This window comes from Mesocricetus auratus, unplaced genomic scaffold (assembly GCF_017639785.1).
Source record: "Mesocricetus auratus isolate SY011 unplaced genomic scaffold, BCM_Maur_2.0 Super-Scaffold_100014, whole genome shotgun sequence".
NCBI classification, from domain to species: Eukaryota; Metazoa; Chordata; class Mammalia; order Rodentia; family Cricetidae; genus Mesocricetus; species Mesocricetus auratus.
Window position 1 is genome coordinate 56,680,663 of NW_024429197.1, and position 26,425 is coordinate 56,707,087.

General features: G+C 38.6%; 1 protein-coding gene across 18 annotated transcripts in view; it reads left to right on the top strand.

Moving 5' to 3' along the window:
• The window catches only part of Mpdz (multiple PDZ domain crumbs cell polarity complex component), a 158,010-nt gene that overhangs the window by 31,018 nt on the left and 100,567 nt on the right, over positions 1-26,425 (top strand). For all 18 annotated transcript variants that reach the window (XM_013122071.3, XM_040757236.1, XM_013122077.3 and 15 more), the window contains exons 4-8: positions 18,131-18,343; positions 19,584-19,723; positions 23,352-23,565; positions 24,336-24,464; positions 25,858-26,067. In XM_013122071.3, coding sequence (XP_012977525.1) covers positions 18,131-18,343; positions 19,584-19,723; positions 23,352-23,565; positions 24,336-24,464; positions 25,858-26,067 — 906 coding nt within the window. The remainder of the gene's footprint in view (positions 1-18,130; positions 18,344-19,583; positions 19,724-23,351; positions 23,566-24,335; positions 24,465-25,857; positions 26,068-26,425) is intronic.

Sequence of the window (26,425 nt, forward strand, 5' to 3'; positions counted from 1 at the left end):
GGCAACAGAGACTAATTCTAAGATTGGAGAAATGGCGTGGCTAACTCAGATTACCAGGGACGTCACTCTGGGAAATGAGCCTTGGGCTATGAATATGAGGAGGCCACTTGCTAGGGATCTTGTTAGCATCTGTGGCATATGGTTAATATATCCAGGTTCTTAGTCTATCTACCCACCCCTTTCAAAACCATGCTGGTGAGTGCACATTTTATTTAGATGTGTAATGTATATGCATATTACCTAAGATAGACTTCTCTTTGAAAATGTAAAACATCTTTTGAAATATCTGAAGAGATGCTAGGTTTTACATGGCATAAGAGTTGGTAGTTAGATCATTTTAAAAGTCACTTTTATTTTTGAAATACCATCTGCATGCTGTAACTTTTTTTGTATATATTTCTGTATTGGTAAATTTTACCTGTTTACATTCAGAAGCATTCCTGATCACAAACAAGTATAACAATGAACAACAGTGAACACACACACAGACACACACACACACACAGACACACACACACACACACTCACACTCACACTAAAAATACCACAGCAGTAGACCCGGAGATACACAAGGACCTTGGTTTATAAAATCCATGTCATTTAATTTCAGTTTCCTAGGGTTGGGGCAAAACCAAACCAAATGACATTAGAACTGGGGGGTTATAAGCTTCTTTTTGTGAGACATTTGTTGAATTAATAATTTCCATGGCAATGAGGGTTTTTTTTTTTACCACAGTAACTGTTTTATAAAGTATTTATAGGCATTTAAAATGTCTTTGTTGAACATATAATATCAATGAAAAGCAAGTGAATGACATGTCAGGGTTCTTGCTATCTCAAAGGGAGAACAGAACACAGGAAAACAAGGTTACATGCTGTAATGGGCAGAATTATTTAGCTTTGACTGAAGGAATAGTCCACACTAAAAGGGACAATATTTAAGGTGGATCATGGAAAATGAGTACTTTTCTGCGGAGCTGGGAGAACAGTTTCATATGGAAGAAAGAATCATCAGAGGTATACAGAGAGCTTGTCAAATGACAGTGTTACCTGCAGTTGATTTGTTTTGCTTGTCCTGTTTGGGGATGGCAGAACTGCTGTTGGTGCATGATGGGTAGAGCTCAGGGAAGTCGTTACATACCCATCAGTGCCTAGTCCTCCTCCAGTTTCTAGCTCCTCCAAATTTCTTCTTCTCTTTCATGTTCCTACAAACTTGTTTTTCCTCCATTCTTATCCTTTTATATTTCTGATAACTTCTGCCAGCTTCTCCCTCCAGCCATTACTTTGTCTCCTATTCTCAAAACTCTCTTGCCTCAGAGGTTTGAGGCAAAGAACAAGGATTACAGAGTTTGTTTTTCATTGGTCAAGAGCATGTTTCTAAGCTAAGCAATAAAGGCAGAGCCATAGCCATGGCAACATAAGGTCCCAAGGCCATAGGAACAAAACTGCAACCAGACAGGGAGGGCACAATGCCCAGTGACAACTTTAAGACACAGATCTCTTGTTAGTCGTCTGGCAAGTGAGGAATAGGCAGGCTTTAAGGTTAATGTGAGGTGAGCTTGGGACAGTGCTTTCCTGTCAGCAGAGAGAATCTAGGACACTCTTGCTCTCTATCTCTCTGAGAACTATGTCTCAAAAACTTTAGACATGCCGTAATTCTTGTCCTTGGGCATCTGTGAATGTCTCAATAGAAGTCTGTTTACCTGGAAACTAACACTGGCCAGCTGTCTGCAAAGGAAGATCACTATAGGGGGGCAGATCTCTAAGTTTATACAAATACTTGGCTGAGAGAGTATGGGTAACGGTTGTGATTACTTTCTTGCCAGAATCATGCATTGGTGGGGGCAGTCATCCAGTGTAACAATGCGTACGGGAAAATGTGCCCAGTAATTGATGAATACACTGCTGGAGTTTTGGGGATGAGTCCCGCTCTAGAAAGGGAGTGCCATGGCTTAACAGGGGATTTACAGTAAGGGATTACATAAAGGATTTACATAAAGCAAATACAAACAGCACCCTGCATGTGGGCCTCCTCCATCAGAAACTGATCCCAGTGGGTTAGCTCCATGATTTGCCAGCTGTGTTCTCACTGCATAATTCTGTGGTCTGCAGTACCTGTACAGAAGAGCCATACACACACCATTATTCTCCAATGTTCCTTCATGATAAAACCATCTTGAGGAAAATGGGGATCCAGGAGGCATATTTCAGCATAACTAAGTCAGTCTATAGCAAGCACACAGTCAACATCATCTCAAAAGGAGAAAAACTCAACATCACGAACAGGTCAAGGGTATCTATTCTCCTTCCTGTTCAGCATAGTACTTAAAGTCTGAGCTAGATCAATAGGAGTAAAGACAATAGGGGGATACAAATAAGAAGTGAAGACAATCCAAGATTTCTTATTAGCAGACATGGTCCTATACATAAGACCCTAACTGCTGCAACAGAAAGATATGTCTACATTTTTGTGGAATTAACCATCACAAAATTAAGGTAAGAGTTTTAGTAACATTTTGATAAATAGCAACTTTGAATATAATTTTAAAATATAGGGATTGTGCTCCAAAGGAATGCTATTTGTCATATTCCTCATGATAAGAATACAGCATCATGCCCAAATTTATTAGTGGCCTCTCTGATGAAGGGTGCCTGAAGTGACACTGCAGAGATAAAGGTAAGGCTGCATGTGCATTTTATAGAGTCACTTTTGAGTGTCTGGCATGAACATAGTCATTCATGAAGAGTTGAGTCTGTAAAACTGAAGATTCAAGTTCGTATACCAGCTGTAATAACTTCCTATGCTTTAGACTGATGGAAAGACAAGGTCTGGGGAGATGACTCAACTGTGAGGACCTGAGTTTGTATCTTCAAAACCTATATACAATGCGGATACAGTAAAATGTGTCTTCAGTCTCAGCATTTCTGAGGAGGTGATGATGGGAGAGCCCCAGAGGCTCTGGAGCCAGCTACCCTGGCACACACAGTGGTAAAGTATACAAGACTGTGTCTAAAATAAGGTGAAAGAGAAAGATGGATAGCCAAGGTTCTCTGACCACCCCCCCCCACACACACATCACACACAGACACACATCACACGCATGCACATGCACACACACACACTTTAAAAAAGAGAAATGAGACATTTTGGTACTTGAGCATCTAAAATATTTTAGTGTGGGGTGGGAGAAGGTGTGTACACATGACATGGCATGTGCGAAAAGGTCAGAAGACATCTTTGTGAAGTTAGTTCTTTCCTTCCTTCTTTATGTGGCTTTCGGGATTTGACTCATAGTACTAGATGTGAGAGACAAAAATGCCCTAACAGTCTTGCCAGCCCTGGTGTGTGTGTGTGTGTGTGTGTGTATGTATGTGTGTGTGTGTGTGTGTGTGTGTGTGTGTATGTGTGTGTGTTGCTATTGTGTGGAAAGTGGGCATGAGTGTATGTGGAGGTCAGAGGACAACTTTGTGGAATTGAATTGATTCTCTCCTATTTCTGTGTAGGTTCTGGGGACAGACTTAGGCTGTCAGGTTTGTATAGCAAGTGACTTTACCTAGGAAAGTATCACACTAGCCCAGTACCCTCTCATTTACTGCTTAATCTGAAAGATGCTATTTTGTGACAATTTTCTTAAATAGTGGAAATGTCTGTGTTTCCCAAGCTTTATTTTATTACCTAACAAATTTGCACCCTTTCTTGATTCTAACTTGCACTGAAATGGCTATGATCCATCTGTAGGCTGTCTCCTGGTTGAGGAAAACGACAATCACTTCCTAGGAGTGCCTAGTTAAGTTAGGACTTGCTCTTGTAGAGGAAGAAGGAGAAAGAAAAAAAGTATCATGATCCTAATAACAGGATTATTCGAGAAAAATACAGCCCCCCACTGTTTGTTGCTTATGAAAATGGAAAAATATTTTCTTACTTCTGGAATAATTTTAAGATAGAGCATTATAGCTGGCTAAGCTGAAAATATCTGGTTGAAAGAAGACAAGGAAGCTAAGTGGGATCGGAATGCGTGATGTGAAATCCACAAAAAATAATTAAAGTTAAAAAAAGAAAGGATCTGTGATATTTTTTGAAATTCTGATGTAAATTATATAGAAGTTTGTTTACTGTAGAAATTTCAAATACTTTGTTTTAGTGCAATAACAGCTTTAAATGTTTGTTATTAACTAAGTAGTAAATGCAGAGGCACTGAATTCTTGTCTTCCCTGACCAAGAAGGCGCTGTTCAAATGGCCCAGAGCTGGATTCAAATGAAGCCAGGTTTTGCTGTTGAAAATTCCGGTGTATCTGAAACAGGAAATGATGATAATTATATGGTATTTTTGTGTCAAAGATAAAACTTCAGAGAATTAAAAAAGAAAAAACTGAGAGGGCTTACTGCTCTTTCAGAGAATCTGGATATAGTTCTCAGCACCCACACCAGGTAGCTCAAAGCTCAAATGTAACTCCAGGTCCAGAGAATCTGATGCCTCCTTGTCTGTACAGGTACCTGCACGCATGGTGCACATAGACCCACACAGGCACACATGAATACATGTAATTAAAGGTGAATTTTAAGAAAAGAATTTACGAAAAAATATTTACTTTAGAAGCTATAGCAACAATCATTAGCTTGAAGAAGCCCTTGAATGCTTGGACCTCGGTTTCCTTAACTTGTGTGTCAGTCTGTCTTATTTCCCTCCGGTCCAGTAACAAGGCTGGAGCTTCTGCAGGTTAGGAGTGATACCCAAGACCAGGCAGGTATTCATAGTAGTCTGAGGGGCAAGGAACAGGTCTGTGTTAATCTGAAAACAATGCCTTTTTTATTCTACGCTTACATTATTTCTGACTTTGGTTCTCTCTGTATAAGAATGAGTGAGATTTAAAACAATTTAAAACAAATTCCATTCCTGATGTTTTAAGATTCAGATGAATTAAGATTTGCAATTACTATGAAATTCTCTTCCAAAATTAAATCATTCTAATTATGACAGAAGTTTCATCCTAATTTTATTCATATTTATAATTTAGATGTTAAAGGTCAGCTCAGTGAAATGGGTTAAGATGATCCTGGCATGGGGAGACATCAAGGTGGGAATGGTGTTGGTTTCTGTGGGACTCTGACTTCCAAGCTGCGTGTGTTTGGGGTGCTTCATAGTTTTGTTTAACTCCTGGAGATGTGGGAATGATGGGAAAAGCCACTGCTAAACCCTCATCTCTTTTCTGAACTCCCGTTTGCCTTGGCATGCAGGGGATTAATTCAATTAATCTTGGTACTTTTGTTGGTGTAGAAAACTTGAGTTTACTTTGATGGTAATATTTTTTGTCAAGATACATTCCTTGAATTTTTCCCTTGAAGATTTGGCTGAGAAGGCACATGTCTTGAGACTTAGATGAGTGAGTGCTATCCTGAGGTATGCATGAGCACAAGCACAGACCGCTGTGTGCTGTGATGTATGAGCTGGTGCCAGCACGCACCAAGCAAGAGGGGCTGTGTGCCTAGTCAGAGTCCAGCTTGCCGGGAGTCTGTTCACTGGGCCTTGTTTATGTTTGAATACTTTATATCTCATAGACCCTCAAGCTCAGAGATGGTTGCTTAACTAATTAACACTTAAATACTGCGAAATACTCAAAACACTTATGCATTAAATAGGCAGAAGTACCATTCTTTTTCCAAACTTTTGACATAAAGTGATGAGTAACCAGTGCTGCTGTGGAGATCCTGTACTGTCTCTGAGTAGATGCTTGCTTGAGAACTATGTGTCATCTTTTCCTCACCATTGTCATCGCAGCAGCAAACTGTTAGTCTTACTCTCTGCCAGGACTCACATTACGTACAGTTCAGGGTCATCATCACGACAGCGATAGACAGTACAAGAGAGGATGGTCTTCATGTTCTCAGAAGGATATGGGATCACAGTGAGATTTCCTGACCCAGCTGGTGTCTGAACCCAGCAGGCTGAAGCCTGAAGTTGCCTCTTAACTGTAGAGATCCCCGTTGCCTATGTTGTACTGACTTCGTAAACTATTGGGCATAATTTAAGGATTTCCTCTTGACTTGAGGGCTCTTTAGGATTATTTGTTTTCAGATTGTTGTAGTGTGATTTTGTATTATTTAGAGATAGACAGAATGAGATTTGTATTCTGTTACTAATAGGTTTTAGTAAATGGTCTTAAGACTTCAATCATATGATGTACACACACACAGACACACACACACACACACACACACACACACCCCGCCAGTGCTACCACCACCACCATACTTCTTCACTGAGCCCTTCTCTCTCTTTACTTAAATAATGGGACCTAAATTAAATGAATCTGAAAGGCCTAAACAATAAGCCAGTACTTAGTAGCACTAGTATATACTAGCCTTCATTTTTAATTGTCTTGCCCTTCTTACCGGAATTTAATATTCTAAGGCAACAGTTTTCAAACATTCTGATTCCATGATGATATGTTCTTAGTATTTATGAAGAGCTGTGGTTAGAGAGATGGCTCAGCAGTTAAGAGGGCTTTGTGGTCCTGAGAATCACAGTTTGTATCCCAGCTCTCATATATATAACAAGCCCTTAAATGCCTACAGTTCCAGTCATCAGGTATTTGATGGCCTCTCTGGGCTCTGTTACAACGGTGCAGGTTGTTACACACAGGTTGACATCCTCTCATACAGACACATACTCATAAATAAAATAAATGTGAAATACTATTGAAAAAGAGCTATAAAAAGTTTGCCCTCAAGGATTGACCATAGTAAAAATTAAAGATGCGAGATGTTTTAAATATTTGTTTATTCATAGGAAATAATCACAGAAAACCCATTTTATATTTAAAAAATAATGAGAGGAGTAAATTTGCTTTACTACTATTATTATTTTGCTCATTACCCTAATACTTAATGGAAGAAAGTTGCTTTTGCATTAATTGATTGATTTCTGGTTTTAGCTAATATATAAGGAAAAATGTGGCACTGAAAAAAGGGAAAATAGCTTTTTAGAAAAATTGTAGCCATTCTTCTCCTTTTACTTTAAAGATTTGCTGCTTTTATTTATGTGCCTCTGTCTGGGTGGCAGAATATACATGTGCATTGCTTACAGTGGGCATTGGAACGAACACCTAGAATAGTGGGCATTTGGAACTGAACTCTGGTCCTCCACAAGAACAGAAAATACTTTTACTGTTCTGCTCTGACTCCAGCCCCTGCCATTCTTTGATAGTGTTCCAAGACTTGTGGTGTTTTCCTAAAGGTCAGGTGGAATATGGAGCCTGATACTCAAGAGTATTTCATGTTCCATTGCAGTAAAGCCTAGTAGTCTGTCTTGCCATTTTCTAACTTTGATTTTGACCCAAGCTTGATTTTATGTTACTTTGAAAGCCTTTGGACAATTTGGATATTGACAAATTTAATTATATAATACAAATTTCAGTTGATAATAACATTTGAGATCTTAGCAACCAACAAAACCTTAGATATGGAATCATATCAGAGTTCAGTTGGCAGATATCTGTTTTAAAATTATAATTTTTACTTGAAAGCTCAAGTTTCTTTATTGGTAACAACTACAGTGAGCTATTTTACTTGAGGTTGACTCTTGGTGTGACAGCTGTATTTTGTTCATTTTTGTGGAAGTGTCTTTAATATACTCAAGAGTATATTATCATAATTTGAATATAAATCATATTTTCAGGTATTCACATTAAAAACTTGACTGGTTCAGCTTGCAACTCAAAAGTAGTAGGATTCCTTGATCCCTCCACTAAGGTATTTTTCCTTTATATGACACTGCCATTAAAAAGACATGAGCTCAAGGTAAGATTTTTCAAAGGGCATTTTACCACTGCATCAGGAAATTTTGGGCCAGGAATGATGGCTTGCATGTATAATACCTGCATTTGAGTGGCTGAGGCTGGAGAAGTGCCATGAGCTTGCAACCAGCCAGGTCTGAACAGCGAGGATCCATTGTGACACTCTGATTCTACAAGCCAGACAAAACCAACCAACAAAGAAACCAGTCCTCCCCCCCCCTTCCCTTTTGAAACCGTTGTAAGGTGATTTCTTGTTGAAGGAGCTGGAAGTATTTGTGATCATCTGTCTTTTAATCTGCCACTATACAAATAGCCTCTCATTAAAACCAATGAAAGTGAAGATATCACCAAAGCACAGGAGAGCTGCTCTGGGCACAGGACTTGCTGGTAGGAGTTCTTGCCTTGCTCACCTGGTGGCCAGAGGTGAACCTTAGGGCTGCCTAGACAGAACTGTTAATCTTGGAATTAGAATAACAGTGGAAACTAAGGGGGAGGTTAAGAATTCTTTTATATTTCACTTAATTGTAGAACTTGATTATTTTATTACTTTGATTTGTGTGTGTGTGTGTGTGTGCGTGCTCAAATGCACATACACAGGCCATAAATTGAATGTGGTTATCAGAGAACAACTTGTGGTGGTCAGTTTCTCCTTCATGTGGGTTGCAGGGATTGAACTCAGGCCATCAGGCTTGGTGGCAAGGACCCTTTCCCTTCTTTTTTTGTCAAGGCATCTCACAGACCTCAGAACTTAATGGCTTTAAAAGGTAAACTTATATTTTTCTTTTATAACACCAATGTAAAGAGTTTGAAACAAGATTGGGATTCCTCAAACTTCAGTTTCTTCTTCACAAAGATTAATCGATTATTTATACATGTGTTATGAAACTGGGGAGGGGGGTAAGTCTAAAACTTTTCACTTGAGCATACTTTAAGAAGATTTTAACACCATGAGTCTTCTTCAGAGCATTAATTTATATGTAGTCATAGGGAATACATTCCATTATGCTGCTTTAGTGTGAGTGGTGGCTGAATTTATTTATACACGCACACACACACACATATATAATTCTGAAATCACAAGTAATATATAAAAATTAAACTACAAGTAATATATATATATATATATAAATTACTTGTAGTTTCAGAAATGAGTAAGACCTTTGTAGGCATAGTTTTGAGTGAAGACTAAAATGTTATGAAATAGCATGACCTGTGAAGTGACCGTTCATTTAAACTAATTGACATTGTGTAGAGCTGGGCCTACGGTTTTGCACTTGATGCTGTCATTTAACTCACTAATCAGCATTGCGTTGGGTAGATTAGTGATTATCTGTATATACTTTACTAAATACCAGAAAGAAAAGTCAAGAGCCTTACATACTCCTTAATTCATTTCCTTCTCTAGGCTTCAAGTGTTCTTTGGCTTCCATCTTGAGTTTTATAGTGGGTAATTTATGCTTTCTAGCGCAGGGAATGTTATGACAAACAGGCCTCAGAAACTCAGCACGCTCACCTAATGGGCGCAGGTGCAGAGACTTTACATCCCCACCACTCAGAATGGCTCCTCGAGTCGTACAGAACTTCTGTTGTTGGTTTCTAAGTTAATTTAACACAGTGGTCAGAAGATAGCCTGCTTAATATTAGTTCTTTGTGATTTGCTGAGATTTACTATGTGCTCATTCAAAAGGATGTGCTGAGCGAGTGTGGAGTTCAATCTATAAATGTCGGTTATCCAGTCATCTCCACAAAGACTTTTTTCTTTGCATCACCACAAGAGATGTGTCATGAATTATACTTTTGAATGCCAATGTGTTCATTTCTTATCCTGCATTAAGTTTCCTAAGGTTGCGGAGTATTTAACTCAGTCAGTGCCATTACTGAGTGCATTGTTCAATTTTAGTCAAGCACCCAACCTTAGTGTTTACCTGATTGATTAAATGCTAGACCAGCTGTTCCAGGCTTCTTTTGGTTAGTATTCATGCAAAAAAATCATTTTTCTGACTTTTAACCGTTATGTTCCCTTTAACTTACTCCTTTAGTTACCAGCAGCATGTTTAAGGGATTTTTAAATGTTATCTGAGAACATTAGACTTTTACTTTGATTATTTAGAGTAATTTCATGTAACCATTTGATTAATTTGGGTTTAATTTTTAATCTTTTTGCTTTTCTCCCATTCAGTTATCATTTATATTCATATTTTAAGTTGGTTTTCATCTCCTATTAGCATATTATTTTATTTATTTTGAAATGATTGTAGATTTATTTGGAATTTTTATATTCTTCAAAGGTATAAATCTATAATATCTGTATTATATATTCACTGAGGTTACATGTTTTTTTTCTTTTTTTTTCTTTATTTTTTACATTCCAATCCCAGTTCCCCGTCCCTCCACTTCTCCCTCCCCCCATCTGCTCCTGGGAGAGGGTAAGGTCTCCCATAGGAAGTCTACTAAGTCTGTCCATCATCTCATTGAGGCAGGACCAAGGCACCTCTCCACCCCGACACCCTTGTGTCTAGGCTGGGCAAGGTATCTCTCCATATAGGATGGGCTCTGTTCAGTTTGTACATTAATGTTAGGTCTTGGACCCCACTGCCAGTGGCCTCATGTATTGTCCCAGTCACACCATTGTCACCTATATTGAGTGAGTCTAGTTTGATCTTATGCAGGTTTCCCATGTATCTGAGTCAGTGATCTCTCACTTGCTCCCTCTCATGGTCTTAACTCCTTTGTTCATACTGTCACTCCTCCCTCACTTTGATTGTACTCCAGGAGCTTGGCCATTGGTTAGTTGTGGATTTCTGCATCTGCTTCCATCTGTTTCTGGAAGAGGGTTGTAGCTTCTCTGGTGTTGTGGATTGTAGGCTGGGTATCTTTTGCTTTATTTCTGGTATTCACTTATGAGTGAGTACATGCTGTATTTGTCTTTCTGGTTTTGGGTTACCTCACTTAGGATGCTGTTTTCTAGTTCTGCCCATTTGCCTGTGAATTTTAGGATGTCATTGTTTCTCAGCACTGAGTAGTACTCCATTGTGTAAAAATACTACATTTTATTTATCCATTCTTCAATTGAGGGGCATCAAGGCTGTTTCCAAGATCTGGCTATTACAAATAATGTTGCTATGAACATAGTTGAGCAAATGTCCTTGTGGTGTGAATTTGCCTCCTTAGGGCATATGCCCAACACTGGTATTGCAGGGTCTTGAGGTAGGTTGATCCCTAATTTTCTGAGAAATCGCCATACTGATTTCCACAGTGACTGTATAAATTTGCCCTCCCACCAACAATTGGTTGTTTCACCAATATGGACTTGTGTGACCATCACAGCAGTTAAGAAAGTATTTAGTTCATTCCCGTAAAAATCTTTGTTCTAATATGCTTATTGTCTTGCCTAGTTAACTCCCTAGATTGTCTGCATCCCATAGCAACTTTAATCGAATTTTTATCTCTTAATATTTTGTTTGTCAAAATGATTATAAAGATTGACATTCTCAAGTTAAATTTTTCTTTTTTTTCTGTTTTTTATTTAAATTAGAAACAAGCTTGTTTTATGTATATATCCCAGTTCCCTCTGCCTCGTCTCCTTCCCTGCTCCCACCAAGCCCCAATCCCATCCCCTTTCTGCTCCTGGTGGGGGGGGTGAGACCTTCCATGGGGCATCTTCAAAGTCTATCATATCATTTGGAGCAGGGCCTAGGCCCTCCCCCTTGTGTCTAGGCTGAGAGAGCATCCTTCTCTGTGGAATGGGCTCCCAAAGTCCATTCGTGTACTAGGGATAAATACTGATCCACTACCAGAGGCACCATAGATTAACCAGACCTCCAAACTGACATCCTCTTTCAAGGGGTCTGGGACAGTCCTATGCTGGTTTCCCAGCTATCAGTCTGGGGTCCATGAGCTCCCCCTTGTTCAGGTCTTGTAAGACATTGCAAATTAAAACAAAAACAAAAACACGCAGTGAGATTAGCCAGACCAGAGTTATGTGAACAGCCATTTTGAAGCTGTGGAGCTTGATACTGGGTTTTATACTTACCAGTTATATTTTTAGGCCCTGAAACACACACACACACACACACACACACACACACACACACACACACACACACACACGCTGGATTATCAATGACTGTTAAAACTAGAAAATCAGTTAGCGTTATAGCCTCTTTCATTCAGCCATCTATTATTCATGTTTAACATTTCTTTTCTCCTTTCTACATGTACGTTTGTTTAATATATGTGTATATAATGCTTATTATATATAGTGTATAATATATATACTTGGATCTCTGTATAAGGGATAACATGCACTTACTTTTTTTCTGAAACTGTGTGACCTCACTTCACATTACACATTCTAAGTCTAACCATTTTCCTGAAACTGTTGTGATTTCATTTTTCTTTAAAAATGAATAGTTTTCCATTTTATAACTATACTAGATTTTTATTATCCATTCATCAATTAATAGACTCCCCGGATTGTTCCATTTCTTGTTATGATAAGTACAGCAGCAGTCAACATGGAGGTACAAATATCTCTATGTTAGTGTACGTAGTTCTATGGGTGTGTGCCCAGCTTTCAAATAACTGGGTCATATGATAATTCCATTTTTAATTTTTTGAGGAATACTTCAACTGAATTCTGTAATCACTATGTGAATTTACACCCCTACCAACAGTGAGTAAAGATTCCTTTCTCAACATCTTCAACATTTACTACGTTTTCATTACAGTATGTATTTTCACCCACTTTGTTAAAAATTAAGGGGTTGTAGTTTTGCTGTTTTATTTCCAGGTCCTCTGTTCTATTCTGTTGTATTACCTGTCTATTTTTCTGCCAGTATCATAATAACTCTGTAGTATAGTTTGAGGAAAGGTATTGTAAAATGTCCTGCAGCATACATAGTCCTTAGAATTGTTTGATTGTTTGTGGTCTTTGGTGGTTTTGTCTGAATTTGTGAATTGTCTTTTAAATCTGTGAAATAGGAAATTGGAATTATGATGGTTATAGAATTAAATCTGTAGATAAATTTTAGTAGTATAGTCATTTTAATAATAATCTGCCAATCCAGGAGCGTGGGAGGTCTTTCCATTATCTAGTATGCTCTAATTTCCCTTTTCATTGTCATGAATTCTTTTTGTGGTAGAGGTCTTTCTCTTTGGTCAGACATATTTCTAACTAGAGTTATTTACATCAGAGTATTGTTGATGTATATAAAGACTATTTTAAAAAAATATTGACATTGTATCCTGTAACACTACTGCGTTTATTACATCTAGGAGTCTTTTGCTAGACTGTAGTAATTTTTTAAAAGTAAGTATTCATTACATAAAGATAGAACATTTTAGACCATTTTTCACATAGTACAATACACTTGTAATTGTATTAATACTTTGTTTCTTTTTATTATTAAGTAATGATTCATGGTATGGGTATATCTATTGAAGGGAATTTTATTTGCTTCCAGTATAATTACTATAACAGATAAAGTTGCTACTTCCAACAGTTTGTAGAGTTTTTTGTAAATATAGATTTTTATTGTTGTTGTTTTGGCTTTGAGGCAGATTTCTACTGTGTGTCCTAAGCTGTTCTTGAATTCACAGCCTCCTATATTACAGAATGCACCACTATGTCTGGCCTTCAGTTTAGGATTTTGTTACTGAATAATGCTCAGGAAATTGTTTGGTAAATGCATATATATTGTTTTTCAGAAACTACTAATTTATCTACCAGTAATACTGTATTTATGTTATTCTACATCCTCTACATTCTACATTTATGCTTTTATTTGACTCTTCTTAGTGATGCTGACCATCTTCTGATGTCTATTGTCCATTCCAGAATTCTATTTAGTGAAATATTTCTGGTTTTTTTTGTTGTTGTTGTTCATTTTTAAGTGACTTCTGAGATTTCTAATATATTTTGCACACTGGCTTCTTGTTCTGTCATTGACGCACCCCATTCTAGTCTGGTACTGCCCCCCCCCGAAGTTTCAAAGAACTTCAAAGCCTGGAAACCAGTTTATCTCATTCCTGACTTGTGTAAACACATGCTTTGATCTCCACAGATATCCCAGACTCTACAGGTTTACATTGTCTACTGTTTTAGTAATCGGTATTACTTCATTTATTGCATCTTTAATTGTGGACATTCTCTAATTTGGACCTTCTGTCTAAGATTACTCACTTTCTGCCCCCAAATTTACTCTGGTTTTTTTTTCTCTCCAAACTTAAGGCAACAGCTGTATTTGCATATGTGTTATGAAAATGGAAGGTATTTGTGCCCAGTTCCTTAGCTTTCATTAGTCATTATTTATTTATTTATTTGGAGATAGAATGCCTTGAACAAAGCATCCTCCTGTCTGTCTTCCTTGGATATAACAGGTGTGTGCAGTCACCTCTGGCTTCTGCTTTGGTTTTGGTCACTCTGTTCAGTTTCTCTTTTTTGATGACAAATGGAGGCTTTCCAGATTTTCTTTGCCTTGGATGTTGGCTGTGCCACTGTGATATGTGGTAGGCAGGAAACTCTGAAGTAGATGGCAGTGGTCTAGGGTTTTGTACATGCCCCTCTTCTTCATTGTGGGCTATGGCTACTGCTCTGCCTCTCATTGGTAGAACATGCCAGAATTCCTGGGTTCTGTTTCACACTTGATATATTTTTTTCTTGCCCTTTCCCATACTCTTTACATCTTGTTTGTTTGTTTTAGATAAAGGGGTCCTCTGCTGTAAGCATTCCCAGAGGCTAAAGTTAATTTCATCTTGAAGTAAAGTGAGCTCTTGTTTTCTTGGAATCCTATTGTACAGAGTCTCCTGGAGTGAGTGACTTACTAGTTAGAAATGCTGCTCATTTCTCCTGGAAAGCACATTGGGCAATGGCAGCCACTGTACTTGGGCTACCCAGTTGCACTGATTTATATACATCTTCAGCTTTTACTAGCTACATGAAGGTTTGTTTAAAGATGATTTCAAAGCTGTCTGCTGTCACTGTTCTAGAAGCAGTGAGACCTGGAAGAATGGAACTCATAAACGAGGCTGAAGTCTCGTGCAATAACTGACTTTATTCAGAGCATCAGACAATTTATACTCTGAGGGTTAAGAAGAGTCTCCAGAGTAATGTGTGTAGTCTCAAAGACAAGCCACATGTGGTGAAAGTGTTTTCCATAGAGTCATATAAACAAATAACAGTAACCAGATGTAATGAATAATCTGATATAAACTCACTCCTTTCTGCTATTCTTGGGAGGAGAAGCACAAAACTCACATTCCAAGTACAATTCTGTGTTTTGAAAACACCAAGATCACAAGACTCCTCTCTTGTTTTCCAGGCATTTTCTCAGCAGCGTCAGAATTGTCCTCATCTGACTCCTCTAGGTCTGTGTTCAGACAATCTGCCATTTTTGTTTAATTTCATGTTTTTGTATGATGCCATATGACATGTATGATGTGAATTTTTTCAATGGAAACATGAAATATATTGAAAACTATATAGGTGAATAAATTAGTTGTGGTAGATTGGTTCTATGGCTCTTCTACTTTAAGACTGAGCAAAGATCCGTCATGGTCTAGAAGGTCTTGTAAGAGGGATTCTCACACTCCTAACAACTGGCTCCATGCTAGATCCTGCCCTTGTACTTACAGTTGGAGAACTTTTCTGTTAAACAATGGGCACAATCTTCAGTTAAGGTCTGTTTTAAGTCACAGCATTAACCAAAGTTTGTAAGTTAATATGTGTTTGTTTATTGGGCACTTAAAAGCTCCTTGAGACTCAAATAATCTGCCAGAGGTTAATAAGTAAGATTCGTTCCTGTGTCTCAAATTACATAACAGAGAATGTCTCTATTTGTATTCCATACTACTTTTAATCCTGGATATCCTTGCTACCCAAGGCTGGCCTAAAAGTTGAGATTTTCTTTCTTGATTTCCCTAGAGCTGGAATTGTATTTGTGCACCAATGCCTGGGTTAGGAAACCATTTTAATAAATAGTTGAAAATGAATCAAAATATGACTTTGTGCTTTTTTTTCTGAGAGTATAAATTTTCAAACTTTAAAACAAGTCTTTTGATGGTATAATTAAATGACAGTTTTAAAATATGTGGGCTGTTTTCAATAGGTAAGCCTGGCTCTCCATTCATATGAAACCGTAAGATCAGGGAAGAAGCCAGACAAGCCAGTGACCTTTGACTGTTAACAGATGATCTTCATAGTGCAAGGATACTTTTTCTTCAGTGGCTTTACTCTTGCAGTGCCCTCAACCCTGGCCCTCTGTAACATCAGAACTTGTGCTTCAGTGGTTAATTTCTTGTAGAGAGACCATCTATTATTGGAATAGAGTTTGTTCACTCTGGCTCACTGTAGCAGAAGTCCAGATATTTTTCACTATGCAAACATACCATAGGCATTAGGTCCTAGTGTGTGGGATCTTCAGCCTGTCACAAATTTTATTATGCCATCTGCTTCAACCTGAGCAGTGTGCTTCTGCCGGCAGACTTTGCTGAAGTTGCCATGGCTCGGGATAAAAAAAATCAGTCTTGGCAAAAGAAACTTGCTTTTGAAAAATAATAATTGATCATGCCTGCTGTAGATTTTAAAATAAGCATTTGAAAGAATTCCCAGAAGCTTCCTCCCTCTTTTTCATGGGTGACTAAAGGTAGCTAATATAGTGGTAAAATTTCAATTACTTTGGTAACTAAATTATTTTTCTGATTTATTTTTAAGAATGAGTGTCAAACTCTTATTGGGGCACAGGATGAAGTATTTTCATGGAGTTCATCATTGGAGGCTCTTTACCTTGACTTTATCCAGGAATGGTATTTCAAGTGACTATATTCTGTGTGTCACAAAAAAGTGATAGCAACATGTTGAAAAAGTATCCTTGGCACACACCGTTAGTAGGTTTATGATTTTGTTTTATCCTATCATCTATGAATTGGAGCTGATACTAGTGGAGGAGTTGTGTGGATAAGTGTTTATTCTGTAAAATATATGTTGAAGACCAACTCTATGCAAGGCATTCCTTTAGAGAACAGAGACCTGAAGTAAACAGATGGCTGAGTCCCCCCACTGCAGAGTTATACCTTCTGGTTACCTTCACTGGATGGAATGGAGGTGATTTGACAGTGGGTGTGTATCAAAGGCTTGGAAGTGCTGTCCTAGTTAGCGTTAACTGCCAGTCAGTTGTAGCCTAGAATCCACTGAAAAGGTGGTCTTTGTTGAGTAATTTTCAAGTTTTCCTGTGGGAATGCCTGTGAGTCATTTTCTTGATTGGCAATTAATGTTGTAGGAGGGCCCATCCCCCTGAGGAAATAATACCATTCTGTGTGTTGGTGGTCTTGAGCTCTAGAAGAAAGCTAGCTAAACAAGAACCCGTGAGAGAGAGAGAGTGAGCCAGAGAAGAAGCTGGCAAGTCGCACTCCTCATGGTTCCTGCCTTTGTGTTCCTGTTTTGAATTCCTGCCCTCTTCCCTTCAGTGATGGACTATGACCTGGGTGTAAGCCACATTAACCTTTTTCACTCCAAGTTGTGTTTGTTGAGAGTGCTTTATCTATCGCAGAAGCTCCGTGAGAAGAGCTCTGAAGAGAAGCAGGGGAAGGGCCGCCCACAGAGCAAGATGGTGGGTTCTATCTGGGTTAGACCTTAGGGGAAAGATTAGAGGCCATTGGGAGCTTAGGCTGTCAGGGAGGGCTTCCATGTGGTAAGGTTGAGTAGTTGTGAATGAAATAAATGAATGTAAGTATTTTTACCTGGCTGGTGGTATGAGATACAATGAGGAGGTCGGTACAGCTAAAGCGAAGGGACTAAGGAACAGGGGCAGAGCTGTTTGGAACATATCACTGATGAATCTGTCTGACACAACTGTAGACAAACAGTTGCATTCTTGAAACTTTGAAGCAGTGTCCAGTTAGGACGGACTACACTGTGCAGGAAAGATTGGCTGTCTACTGGCACAGCTAGGGTTGACTGTGTACAGTACTCACTTAGGACTGACTGCTTTTCTGCACAGTTGGGATTAGAAGTCTACACTATATGGTTAGGATTGACCATCTACATTGCAGTTAGGACTGACAGGACTGACTACTCTCTATATCGTGTTCAGTTAGCTTTTCTTGGAGCCATGTAGTAGCCATTGTGATGTTCTGTTTTGCAAAATGAAATAATATATTTTTGGTGTTGTTATTCCAGGTAGTTGCCAGTTCAGTCTAATACATTTGAGAAACATTAACCCAAAATTAAAGAGAAATGTGGCTTCAAGGCCACTCTCGAGTCTCAAACAAGTGCAGAACCACCACAGTTGACTTAAACACACTAGAATTATTGCTATTAATCTCTGCATCCTCCTAGGTAAACATTGCTACTTTGGCAACTACAAATGCTGATCCTGCCCACATACCTCAGCTCGGCTCTGCTACAATTCCCACTCTGCAAAGTGAATCACTTTTGCTGTCTCCAAATAATGGGAACCTGGAAGCACTTTCCGGACCTGGTGCTCTACCTGTCATGGTTGGGAAGCCTACCTCTGATGAACTCGATCAGCTCATCAGAAATATGGCCCAGGTAAGAGCTTTTCTCCCTGTGACTTAGCACTGGAAGCACTTAAGAAGGTGCCTGAGTCCTGAATAATTTGAGGAATGCAGTAGCATTTATAATACCTGAACAATTTTGGGATGAAAAAGCATTCGGGGGATTTGTATAGTTCAGATTACATTTTATTTTAGTTTTGAAGACGATAATGTATCATTTTTCCCCTTCCCTTTACTCCTACCAAAAACCATTTAAATTCATGGTGTCTCTCTCCTGCTTTTAGTGTTATTACACACACACACACTCACACACACACTGAGTAGAGGACAGCAATAAAATAAAGCAGTAAATGTGGATATTTTTATCTGGCTGGTAATTCGAGCACCCTGACTGTGTGAGGTGGAATGAGGTCAGCGTAGCTGGAGCTAAAGGAGAGGGACAGAATTCTAGGTGACAGGGCAAAGTAATCTGGACAAAACACTGATGAATCTTTCCAATACAAAATTGTTGATTTAAAGTTGCATTTCTATAGTTAGGATTGAGCAGCTACACTGATTTCAGATAGCTTTATCTCTTTAACCCCCCCTCCCCTGTGTGGGTATGTGAGAGAGAGACAGAGAGAGAGAGAGAGAGAGAGAGAGAGAGAGAGAGAGAGAGAGACAGACAGACAGACAGACAGACAGACAGAGACAGAGAGAGAGAGACAGAGAGAGAGAGACAGAGAGAGAGACAGAGAGAGAGAGAGACAGAGAGAGAGACAGAGAGACAGAGAGAGAGAGACAGAGAGAGACAGAGAGAGACACAGAGAGTTTCTAATACATAAATACAATCTGTTCAGTCTATAATATTACTTGCATATTTATGTTTTCAAGGCTGATCATTTGGAAAAGTCATCACATTTTAATTTGGATATTTTATGCCACATTCCAGAAATACCCTTCTGGATAAATGAAATATTCCATTCTAGCTGAGGACCGCTAAACTGATCTTTTTCTAGTCCCTTCTTTTTGGTAAACAAAGTAATGTCCCAAGAAGATGGCTGTTATCTGTAATAATGTTTCTTGTCTTGTATAGTTTTGATTTTGAGATTTTCAGTTAGATTTGATTTTGCTTTGTAATCTGGGTTATAATGCTGACTTTCATCCTCTGTGTAACCCAGGTTTGCATACAGTTCTCTGGTCTCAGTCTCAATAGCTAAGATTTTAAAAATGCACCATTGCTGCCAGCTTGTAATTGGCTCTTAATTTTATTTCCTGTTTTGTTTCCTGAACAGGGCCGCCATGTGGAAATATTTGAGCTCCTCAAACCTCCATGTGGAGGACTTGGGTTTAGTGTTGTTGGACTCAGAAGTGAAAACAGGGGAGAGTTGGGAATATTTGTACAGGAGATTCAAGAGGGCAGTGTGACTCACAGGTGAGAGTGTCACAGCAAATTATTTAGTTTGATGTAGCAATCGGAGGGTTTTGATCACTGGGGGGGGGATGAATATAAACAAAAGCTGAAATAATCAGATATCAGCCCGTTTTTAGTAGTCCCTAATATTTCGGGAGTCGCTGATGTTTTGGTGGTATAAAGCAAGTCCATTGAAATGACTCACAGGGTGGGAGACATGGTGGAAGTGTTTGCTGTGCAAGTGCGAGGACCTAGGTTTGGATCCCCATAACAAAGAAGACAAAAGCCAGGTGAGGTGGTCTGCATCTCTAACCCAGAACTGTTATGGCAGAGATAGGCAGATGCCAGAGTTTGCTAGTCAAGAAGATGAACTTGAGTTTCTCCAAGAGACTGTCCGAAAAATGAGTTGCAGAGTGATAAAGGAAGACATTTGATGTCAGAGTGTGGCATCCCTACACAGGTGCACAAGCAGTCATGCACTTATATGTATATGTCATACATATACACACAAGTAAAATGAGAGTAGCTAAATTTTAGTTAGGAAATAAGCTTTTGAATATAATCTTTCTTTTCACTGTTATATTTTGGACTCCTTTTTACTAGAAATCCCTAGACGTATCCCATTATAATTTGAAACATTTTTATTAATATATTCAGAGCAGGAAGAAATACATGTTTATCTAGCAGACTTTCTTGATCACCAGTTTGCAAATCATGACACAGGGACTTATTATTAGTTACAAATGTTTGATCTCATCTTATGCCTGTCCTACTTCCTCTTATAACAATTTAATCTGTTTCTTTACATCTACTTTTGCCTTGGGCCTTTTTAACCTTTCTTTCATTCTGTATGTCCTACGCTGTGTATGACTGGCTGGTAGCTGCCTGGCTGGCTGGCCTCAGACGTCTCCCTCTCTTTCTCCCCCATTCTCTCTCCTCTCTCAAACATAGATACCTCCTACTTATTCTCTTTGCCCCACAGCCTTGACTATCCCCCTATTGCCTAGCCATTGGCTGTTTAGCTTTTTATTAGCCCAATCAGGTGCCTTAGGAAAGCAAAGCGACACATCTTTACATTATTAAACAAATGTAACACATCTTTGCCTAGTTAAAGTAATATACCACAACATTTTCTCCTTTTTGGCTAAATAAAAAGTAAGGGTCTTAAGTTGAAAATAGTAATACTATCTACAATAAGAACAGTTATCAAATAAGAATTACATTTACAATATCTAGCTCATTCGTATTTGGCAATTGTAGAGAAAATACTCCTTTATTTGTCCTATCTTGGTGAGACCAAAGTTTTGTACCTAATTTACCTTCTATCATGACTAAGGAAAACTGTAACTCCATCAAAGACCCCAGATGGGTATAATATTACCTGAGTAAATGGGAAGTGCAGTGCAAGCCACTTCCAAAACTATAGAAATGGCAAAGACATCTGACCATCTTGAAACCCAAGATTTCTCTTCAATGTTGCGATATCCATTTTCAGTTTTTAGTCCCAGACTATCTGACAGACTTTTCTGTGAAGCAGGAATTTTAAGGACTGACCAACCTTGTCTTGACAAATTTAAGGCAGTCACTTTCCTTTGTGTCCTGAGTGTCAAATTTGGATTATATACTTACTGTCACCAGTTGAGGCAATGACAGTTTCTTGCCAAAATAGCTAGCTTTGCCACATTGAAAGCAAAATACATATGGAGGTTCTTTGATGTCCATCATCCTTTAATGAATTAAGTTGGTGCTCCTAGGAGTAGGCATGTCTCACTGTCTTGAAAAGTCTTAGGTTATTAAATATTTTAAATGACCTATTCTGTAGTTCTCTGAAGCATTTGAAGATGACCTGTCTAAAATATATCTGTGTTTAACATCGAAAACATACCCAACATGACTACAAGTTTTTAATAGATGACTGCTAACCTGGCCTTTTGATTATATATTACATTTTTAAATGAGCTGTGTAAGCACAATACCCTAAACAAGAGTAAACATACATACAGCATAACAAAAATAACTTTACATTTGTACAAGTATACTAAAATCCATACCAATACAAAATTTTTGAGGTTAAAAGCTTTCCTTTTATCTTATAATCTTATATTCCCGCTAAACAATGGCAAACATCCATAACCCACCAGGACAGCCAAAAACCGCCCAACTCACATCTTGGCATTGTGTTCTCTAGACTGATTTTTGTGGTGTGGAGGTAATGACATCTTTAGGGGACCCTGAGAAAATTTGAGATAATGGTCAAGTCCTGGAAAAACTAGTTGTAACATTTGGTGACCAGTTTCAGAACTGTTCCCATACAGAGGGATCAGTATATGCATCACCTGCCTTGTAGTTTTTCTTGGTTTATTTTTTTGGCCGTCACCAAGGTTTTTAGGGGGACTTCCCTGATCAAACCTGATTCCTTCTAACCTTGAAGGAATCTACAGCAGTTCATTTCCTGTAGAAACAAAAGCATAACCTCTCCCCTAACGCAATACGTTTTCTGAATTCCATTTTAAAGTTAAGATACGTCTAAAGTATCTAGGTTGGTTGAATTCAGTGTCTCTCAGCTCTTGTTCACTTATCAGCATTCAAAAAATTCAAAACAACACCATCATGATCCAGACTCCTTGTGTATTTCCAATCTTTTGTGACTTTTAAAAAATACTACTTTATTCTCTCTTTAAAGCCTTCACTATTATTTTTAAATTATTCATCTTTTTTTCCCCTGTGACTGTGTATATCCGTTTTTTCTTTTCTTCCTTAAGTGTACACACATTTTTAAACATGCAGTAACCTGTTTAGAGGTTTTTTCCCAATCTGTACCTGTCTTTATTGCATGTCTCTAGCCTTTCTGGCCACATGAGCCAAACCTTAAATTTACTGCATAGCTTCGCACTGGCAGCTGGCTCCTCCCGACTCAGGTCTGTGATAGCTGAGCTTTAGGCCCCTGAGCTTGGCTGAGAGCTGCATCCAACTGGCTGTTGCCTCTAACCAGAATCTGCATTCAATTGCCCCATCTCTGGAAATTTGGAACCTGCACTGTGGCAGGTGTTTTTAATTAGCTTTTGGTTTCTACTTAAAGTACCAGCTACTCAGGTGTTCCCTGTATGGCAGAGCCTCTTAAAGGAACAATATCATTTCTTTTTTTCCCCAGCTTTCTCAGGCCCTATGTGGAAATACAGGCCCCATTTTGGAATGCCAGATTTCTCCTCCTGCTTATTCCTGATGCCTGAGAGCTAGACCTGACTATCGATCTATTGCCTAGCTATTGGCTGTTCAGCTTTTTATTAGATCAATCAGGTGCCTTAGGCAAGCAAAGCAGCACATCTTTACATCATTAAACAAATGTAACACATCTCTGCTTAGTTAAACATTCCACAACATACTTACTTATAAAATAAAGGGCCATCTGTAAATGAGTGCTTGAGTTAGTCAGCAGTTGATGAAAAAGTGGCCGTTGACAGTGGTTCAGGTTGCAGTGAAATTGCTACAAGTACTGGAGCCAAATCACATGCTTTTAAAAGTAGAAGCTTTAAACGTGTTCACGTTCTACAACATGAGGATTAAAATGACCTGAACACATAGGCCACAGGAACTGTCATTTCCTGGAGAGTGTTCACATCTTTCATTACTTCATTTCCTCCCTTGACAGAGATGGCAGACTGAAGGAGACGGACCAGATACTCGCCATCAATGGCCAGGTCCTGGACCAGACGATCACACACCAGCAGGCCATTAGCATCCTGCAGAAGGCCAAAGACACTGTGCAGCTGGTTGTTGCCAGAGGCTCGTCGTCTCAGGTCCCCAGCCCCCGAATTTCCCGGTCTCCATCTGCAGCCAGCACAGTTTCAGCCCACTCGAACCCAGTGAGTAGACAAGGAGCAGCAAGCACTACTGTTGCTTCTGTGCTCACTCTAATGCCTGCATCCTCGTATGTCTCACAGACTTGCTGGCTTTTGGTTTCTAGGGTTTTTCTTTTAATATATTCCTACTTGGGATATTGATTTCTGAATTATGATTAAGTTTTGAATTTTTAAAATAGCCTTTACTTTGCATGATCCTTTAACTGCATTCATACAAAATGGAGTCTCTTAGTAACATTTACTTCACCTGTAAGTAGATAAATACCTTTATTTTGATTGCCTTTTCCTTCCTTTGCTTCCTTCCCTCCCTGCTTCCCCTCCCCTCTCTCTTTCCCTCTCTCTCTCTGCATGCGTGCACGTGTGTGTGTGTGTGTGTGTGTGTGTGTGTGTGTGTGTGTGTGTGTGTGTGTATGCCCATGCTTGAAGGTATGTGGTTACAGTTACCGGTCAGTGATGGTGCAGACTTGTACAAATTAGCATTCTGCCTCAAGGCATAATTAGGCAGAGGATGCTCCTAATCTGGTACAGCTGTTGTGTTTGAACTTCTTTAAGCTTTGCAAATATCTTACAGACTCAGTACCTGTTTCTGTGGGTTAAAAGTAATCGCTATAATGATATATTGATAGCTATAGGAAGGATGATATCGTTAGTGATAGTGGTCTTTTTAAAGGAAAGCATACCACATGAAAAGCTGGACTTGGTTAGCACTCATGATTCTGTGTGAAGTCAGTGTTTAACACCAGCAAACGACTCATCAACCGCTTTCCTTTCAGATTCACTGGCAGCATGTGGAAACTATAGAGCTGGTAAATGATGGCTCAGGTCTGGGATTTGGTATCATAGGAGGAAAAGCAACTGGTGTGATAGTCAAGACCATTCTGCCTGGAGGAGTGGCTGACCAGGTGAGCTACTGTGATAGGTACGTTTCTGTTCACCTACACGTGTGGCTTCACCATTTAGTTTTACTGTTAAAAGAAGGAAACTTTGATCAACTAAGAATCTTTCGTTTTATTGAGCTAACCTTCAAGTATTCTCTTAGACTTGGAAGAGAATACTTGAAAAGGGACATCAATTTTACTTAAATTACAGTTATAGGCAATGCACTAAACACCCTAAGAACCAGGGACTGAATGAGGCTAATGGTTCCTTTCCCTGTAGAAAACAGCTACCCTTTGTTTGATAATTACATATTGTAAACCTAGCAGCTATTTAAAAATCACATTATGTAAAAAGTACATTATTGTTTAGGTAAAACCAACCCATTTGTCCCTTTAGTACTGGTTCCTTGGCTCTCTCTTTATATATGACACACAGCCCGTTTTCTCTTTAGTTTGTTTAGGTGTTGCTGTTTATGAAATGTGCCATTTATTGTGTGTGGGAAATTGTTCAATGCATTCATTACTTGCGTTTAATATTTTAACTTTATAGGGTTATAAAACTATTGTTTTCCCTCATAGATTTGAACTTAAATTGGGAAGCTGAGTTCATCAGACACCCTCATGTTCGTGAATGAAAACCCTAGTTAAACAGCAACTCTTTTAAACAGTGACATTCTATAACATAACATTTAAGTGTTAGCCAGCATCTAGCAATAGCAAATGAACTTCATCTGCTTGAGAGACACAGGACACACAAAATATAAATACATTCAGCTTTAAATCCACTAAAATTAAGTTAAATTACATGGTCAGTCCTTAGTTGGACTTAGCCACATGTCACAAATTATTTGCACTGGACTGTGCAGAGCAGTTTGTCATCTCAGAGTTTTTCAGATACTGTTCACATCTTTCATCTATTTGAATTTTCCTTTTACTAGGATATTATCTGCAAATGCATTCTTTGGCATATTTATAATTGTTGTGGCCAAGTAGAATCTGTAGGAACATTCCAGTACTTTCTTGTGCTTTTCATCCAACACAATTAATATAATCTGTGTTTGCATAGCAGCTTCATACTTCATCTATGCTTAATGACCATTTCTTCTTGTTCTTCAAAACAAAAAAAATCACAAAGTCATATTTTTTCTTTGTGAATTCTTAAATAGAAATCAAACTGAAAAAAATCATACTTGCTATCGATTTAACAAACTATCTGTGAGTTTCATTTGCTTTCACAACATTGAATGGTACTAGAATGATTCAGGAGACAATTCATAGTATAGTTACACACTTAATTCCATATGATTGACCTGTGCCTTAATATTGCCATTTTTATAATTGTCTCTAGATCATGTAGAATTTTTCTGGTGCAGTTTCAATCACAGCACCTTAATCATTTGAACTGTTTTTTATTCAGCATGGGCGATTGTGCAGTGGAGACCACATTCTAAAGATTGGGGACACGGACCTGGCAGGAATGAGCAGTGAGCAAGTAGCACAGGTTCTCAGGCAGTGTGGAAATAGAGTTAAGCTGATGATTGCCAGAGGCGCTGTGGAAGAAACTGCAGCACCCTCCTCTTTGGGCATCACCCTCTCCCAGTCCCCAGTCTCTACATCAGAGATGCGTGTAAGTACCTGAAAACAGTGAATGTAAAGGTCTAAGCAAATAGCATGCAGAAGTTAGACTTACTGATGCCTTATGTATTAAAAGAATGGAACAAAAAGCATGTGTAAAAGATACTTGTGTTTCATTTATTGAGAATAGCTTGTTTAAAGAGTCTATGTGATAATGTCATTTTCCTGTAAGCAGCATTTTTTTAAAATAAAGAGTATTATGAAGCTCACATGAAACCTTAGGTTTCTCTGTTCTTCTAATGCCTATGCTTGAGTCTTTCTTTGTCATAATTAGAAGCCTCTTTGTGAACTGGGTCACCATTCTAATCATGACCTTTCAACAGTTTTCCTTTAGAAGGTTTCTTGTTTGT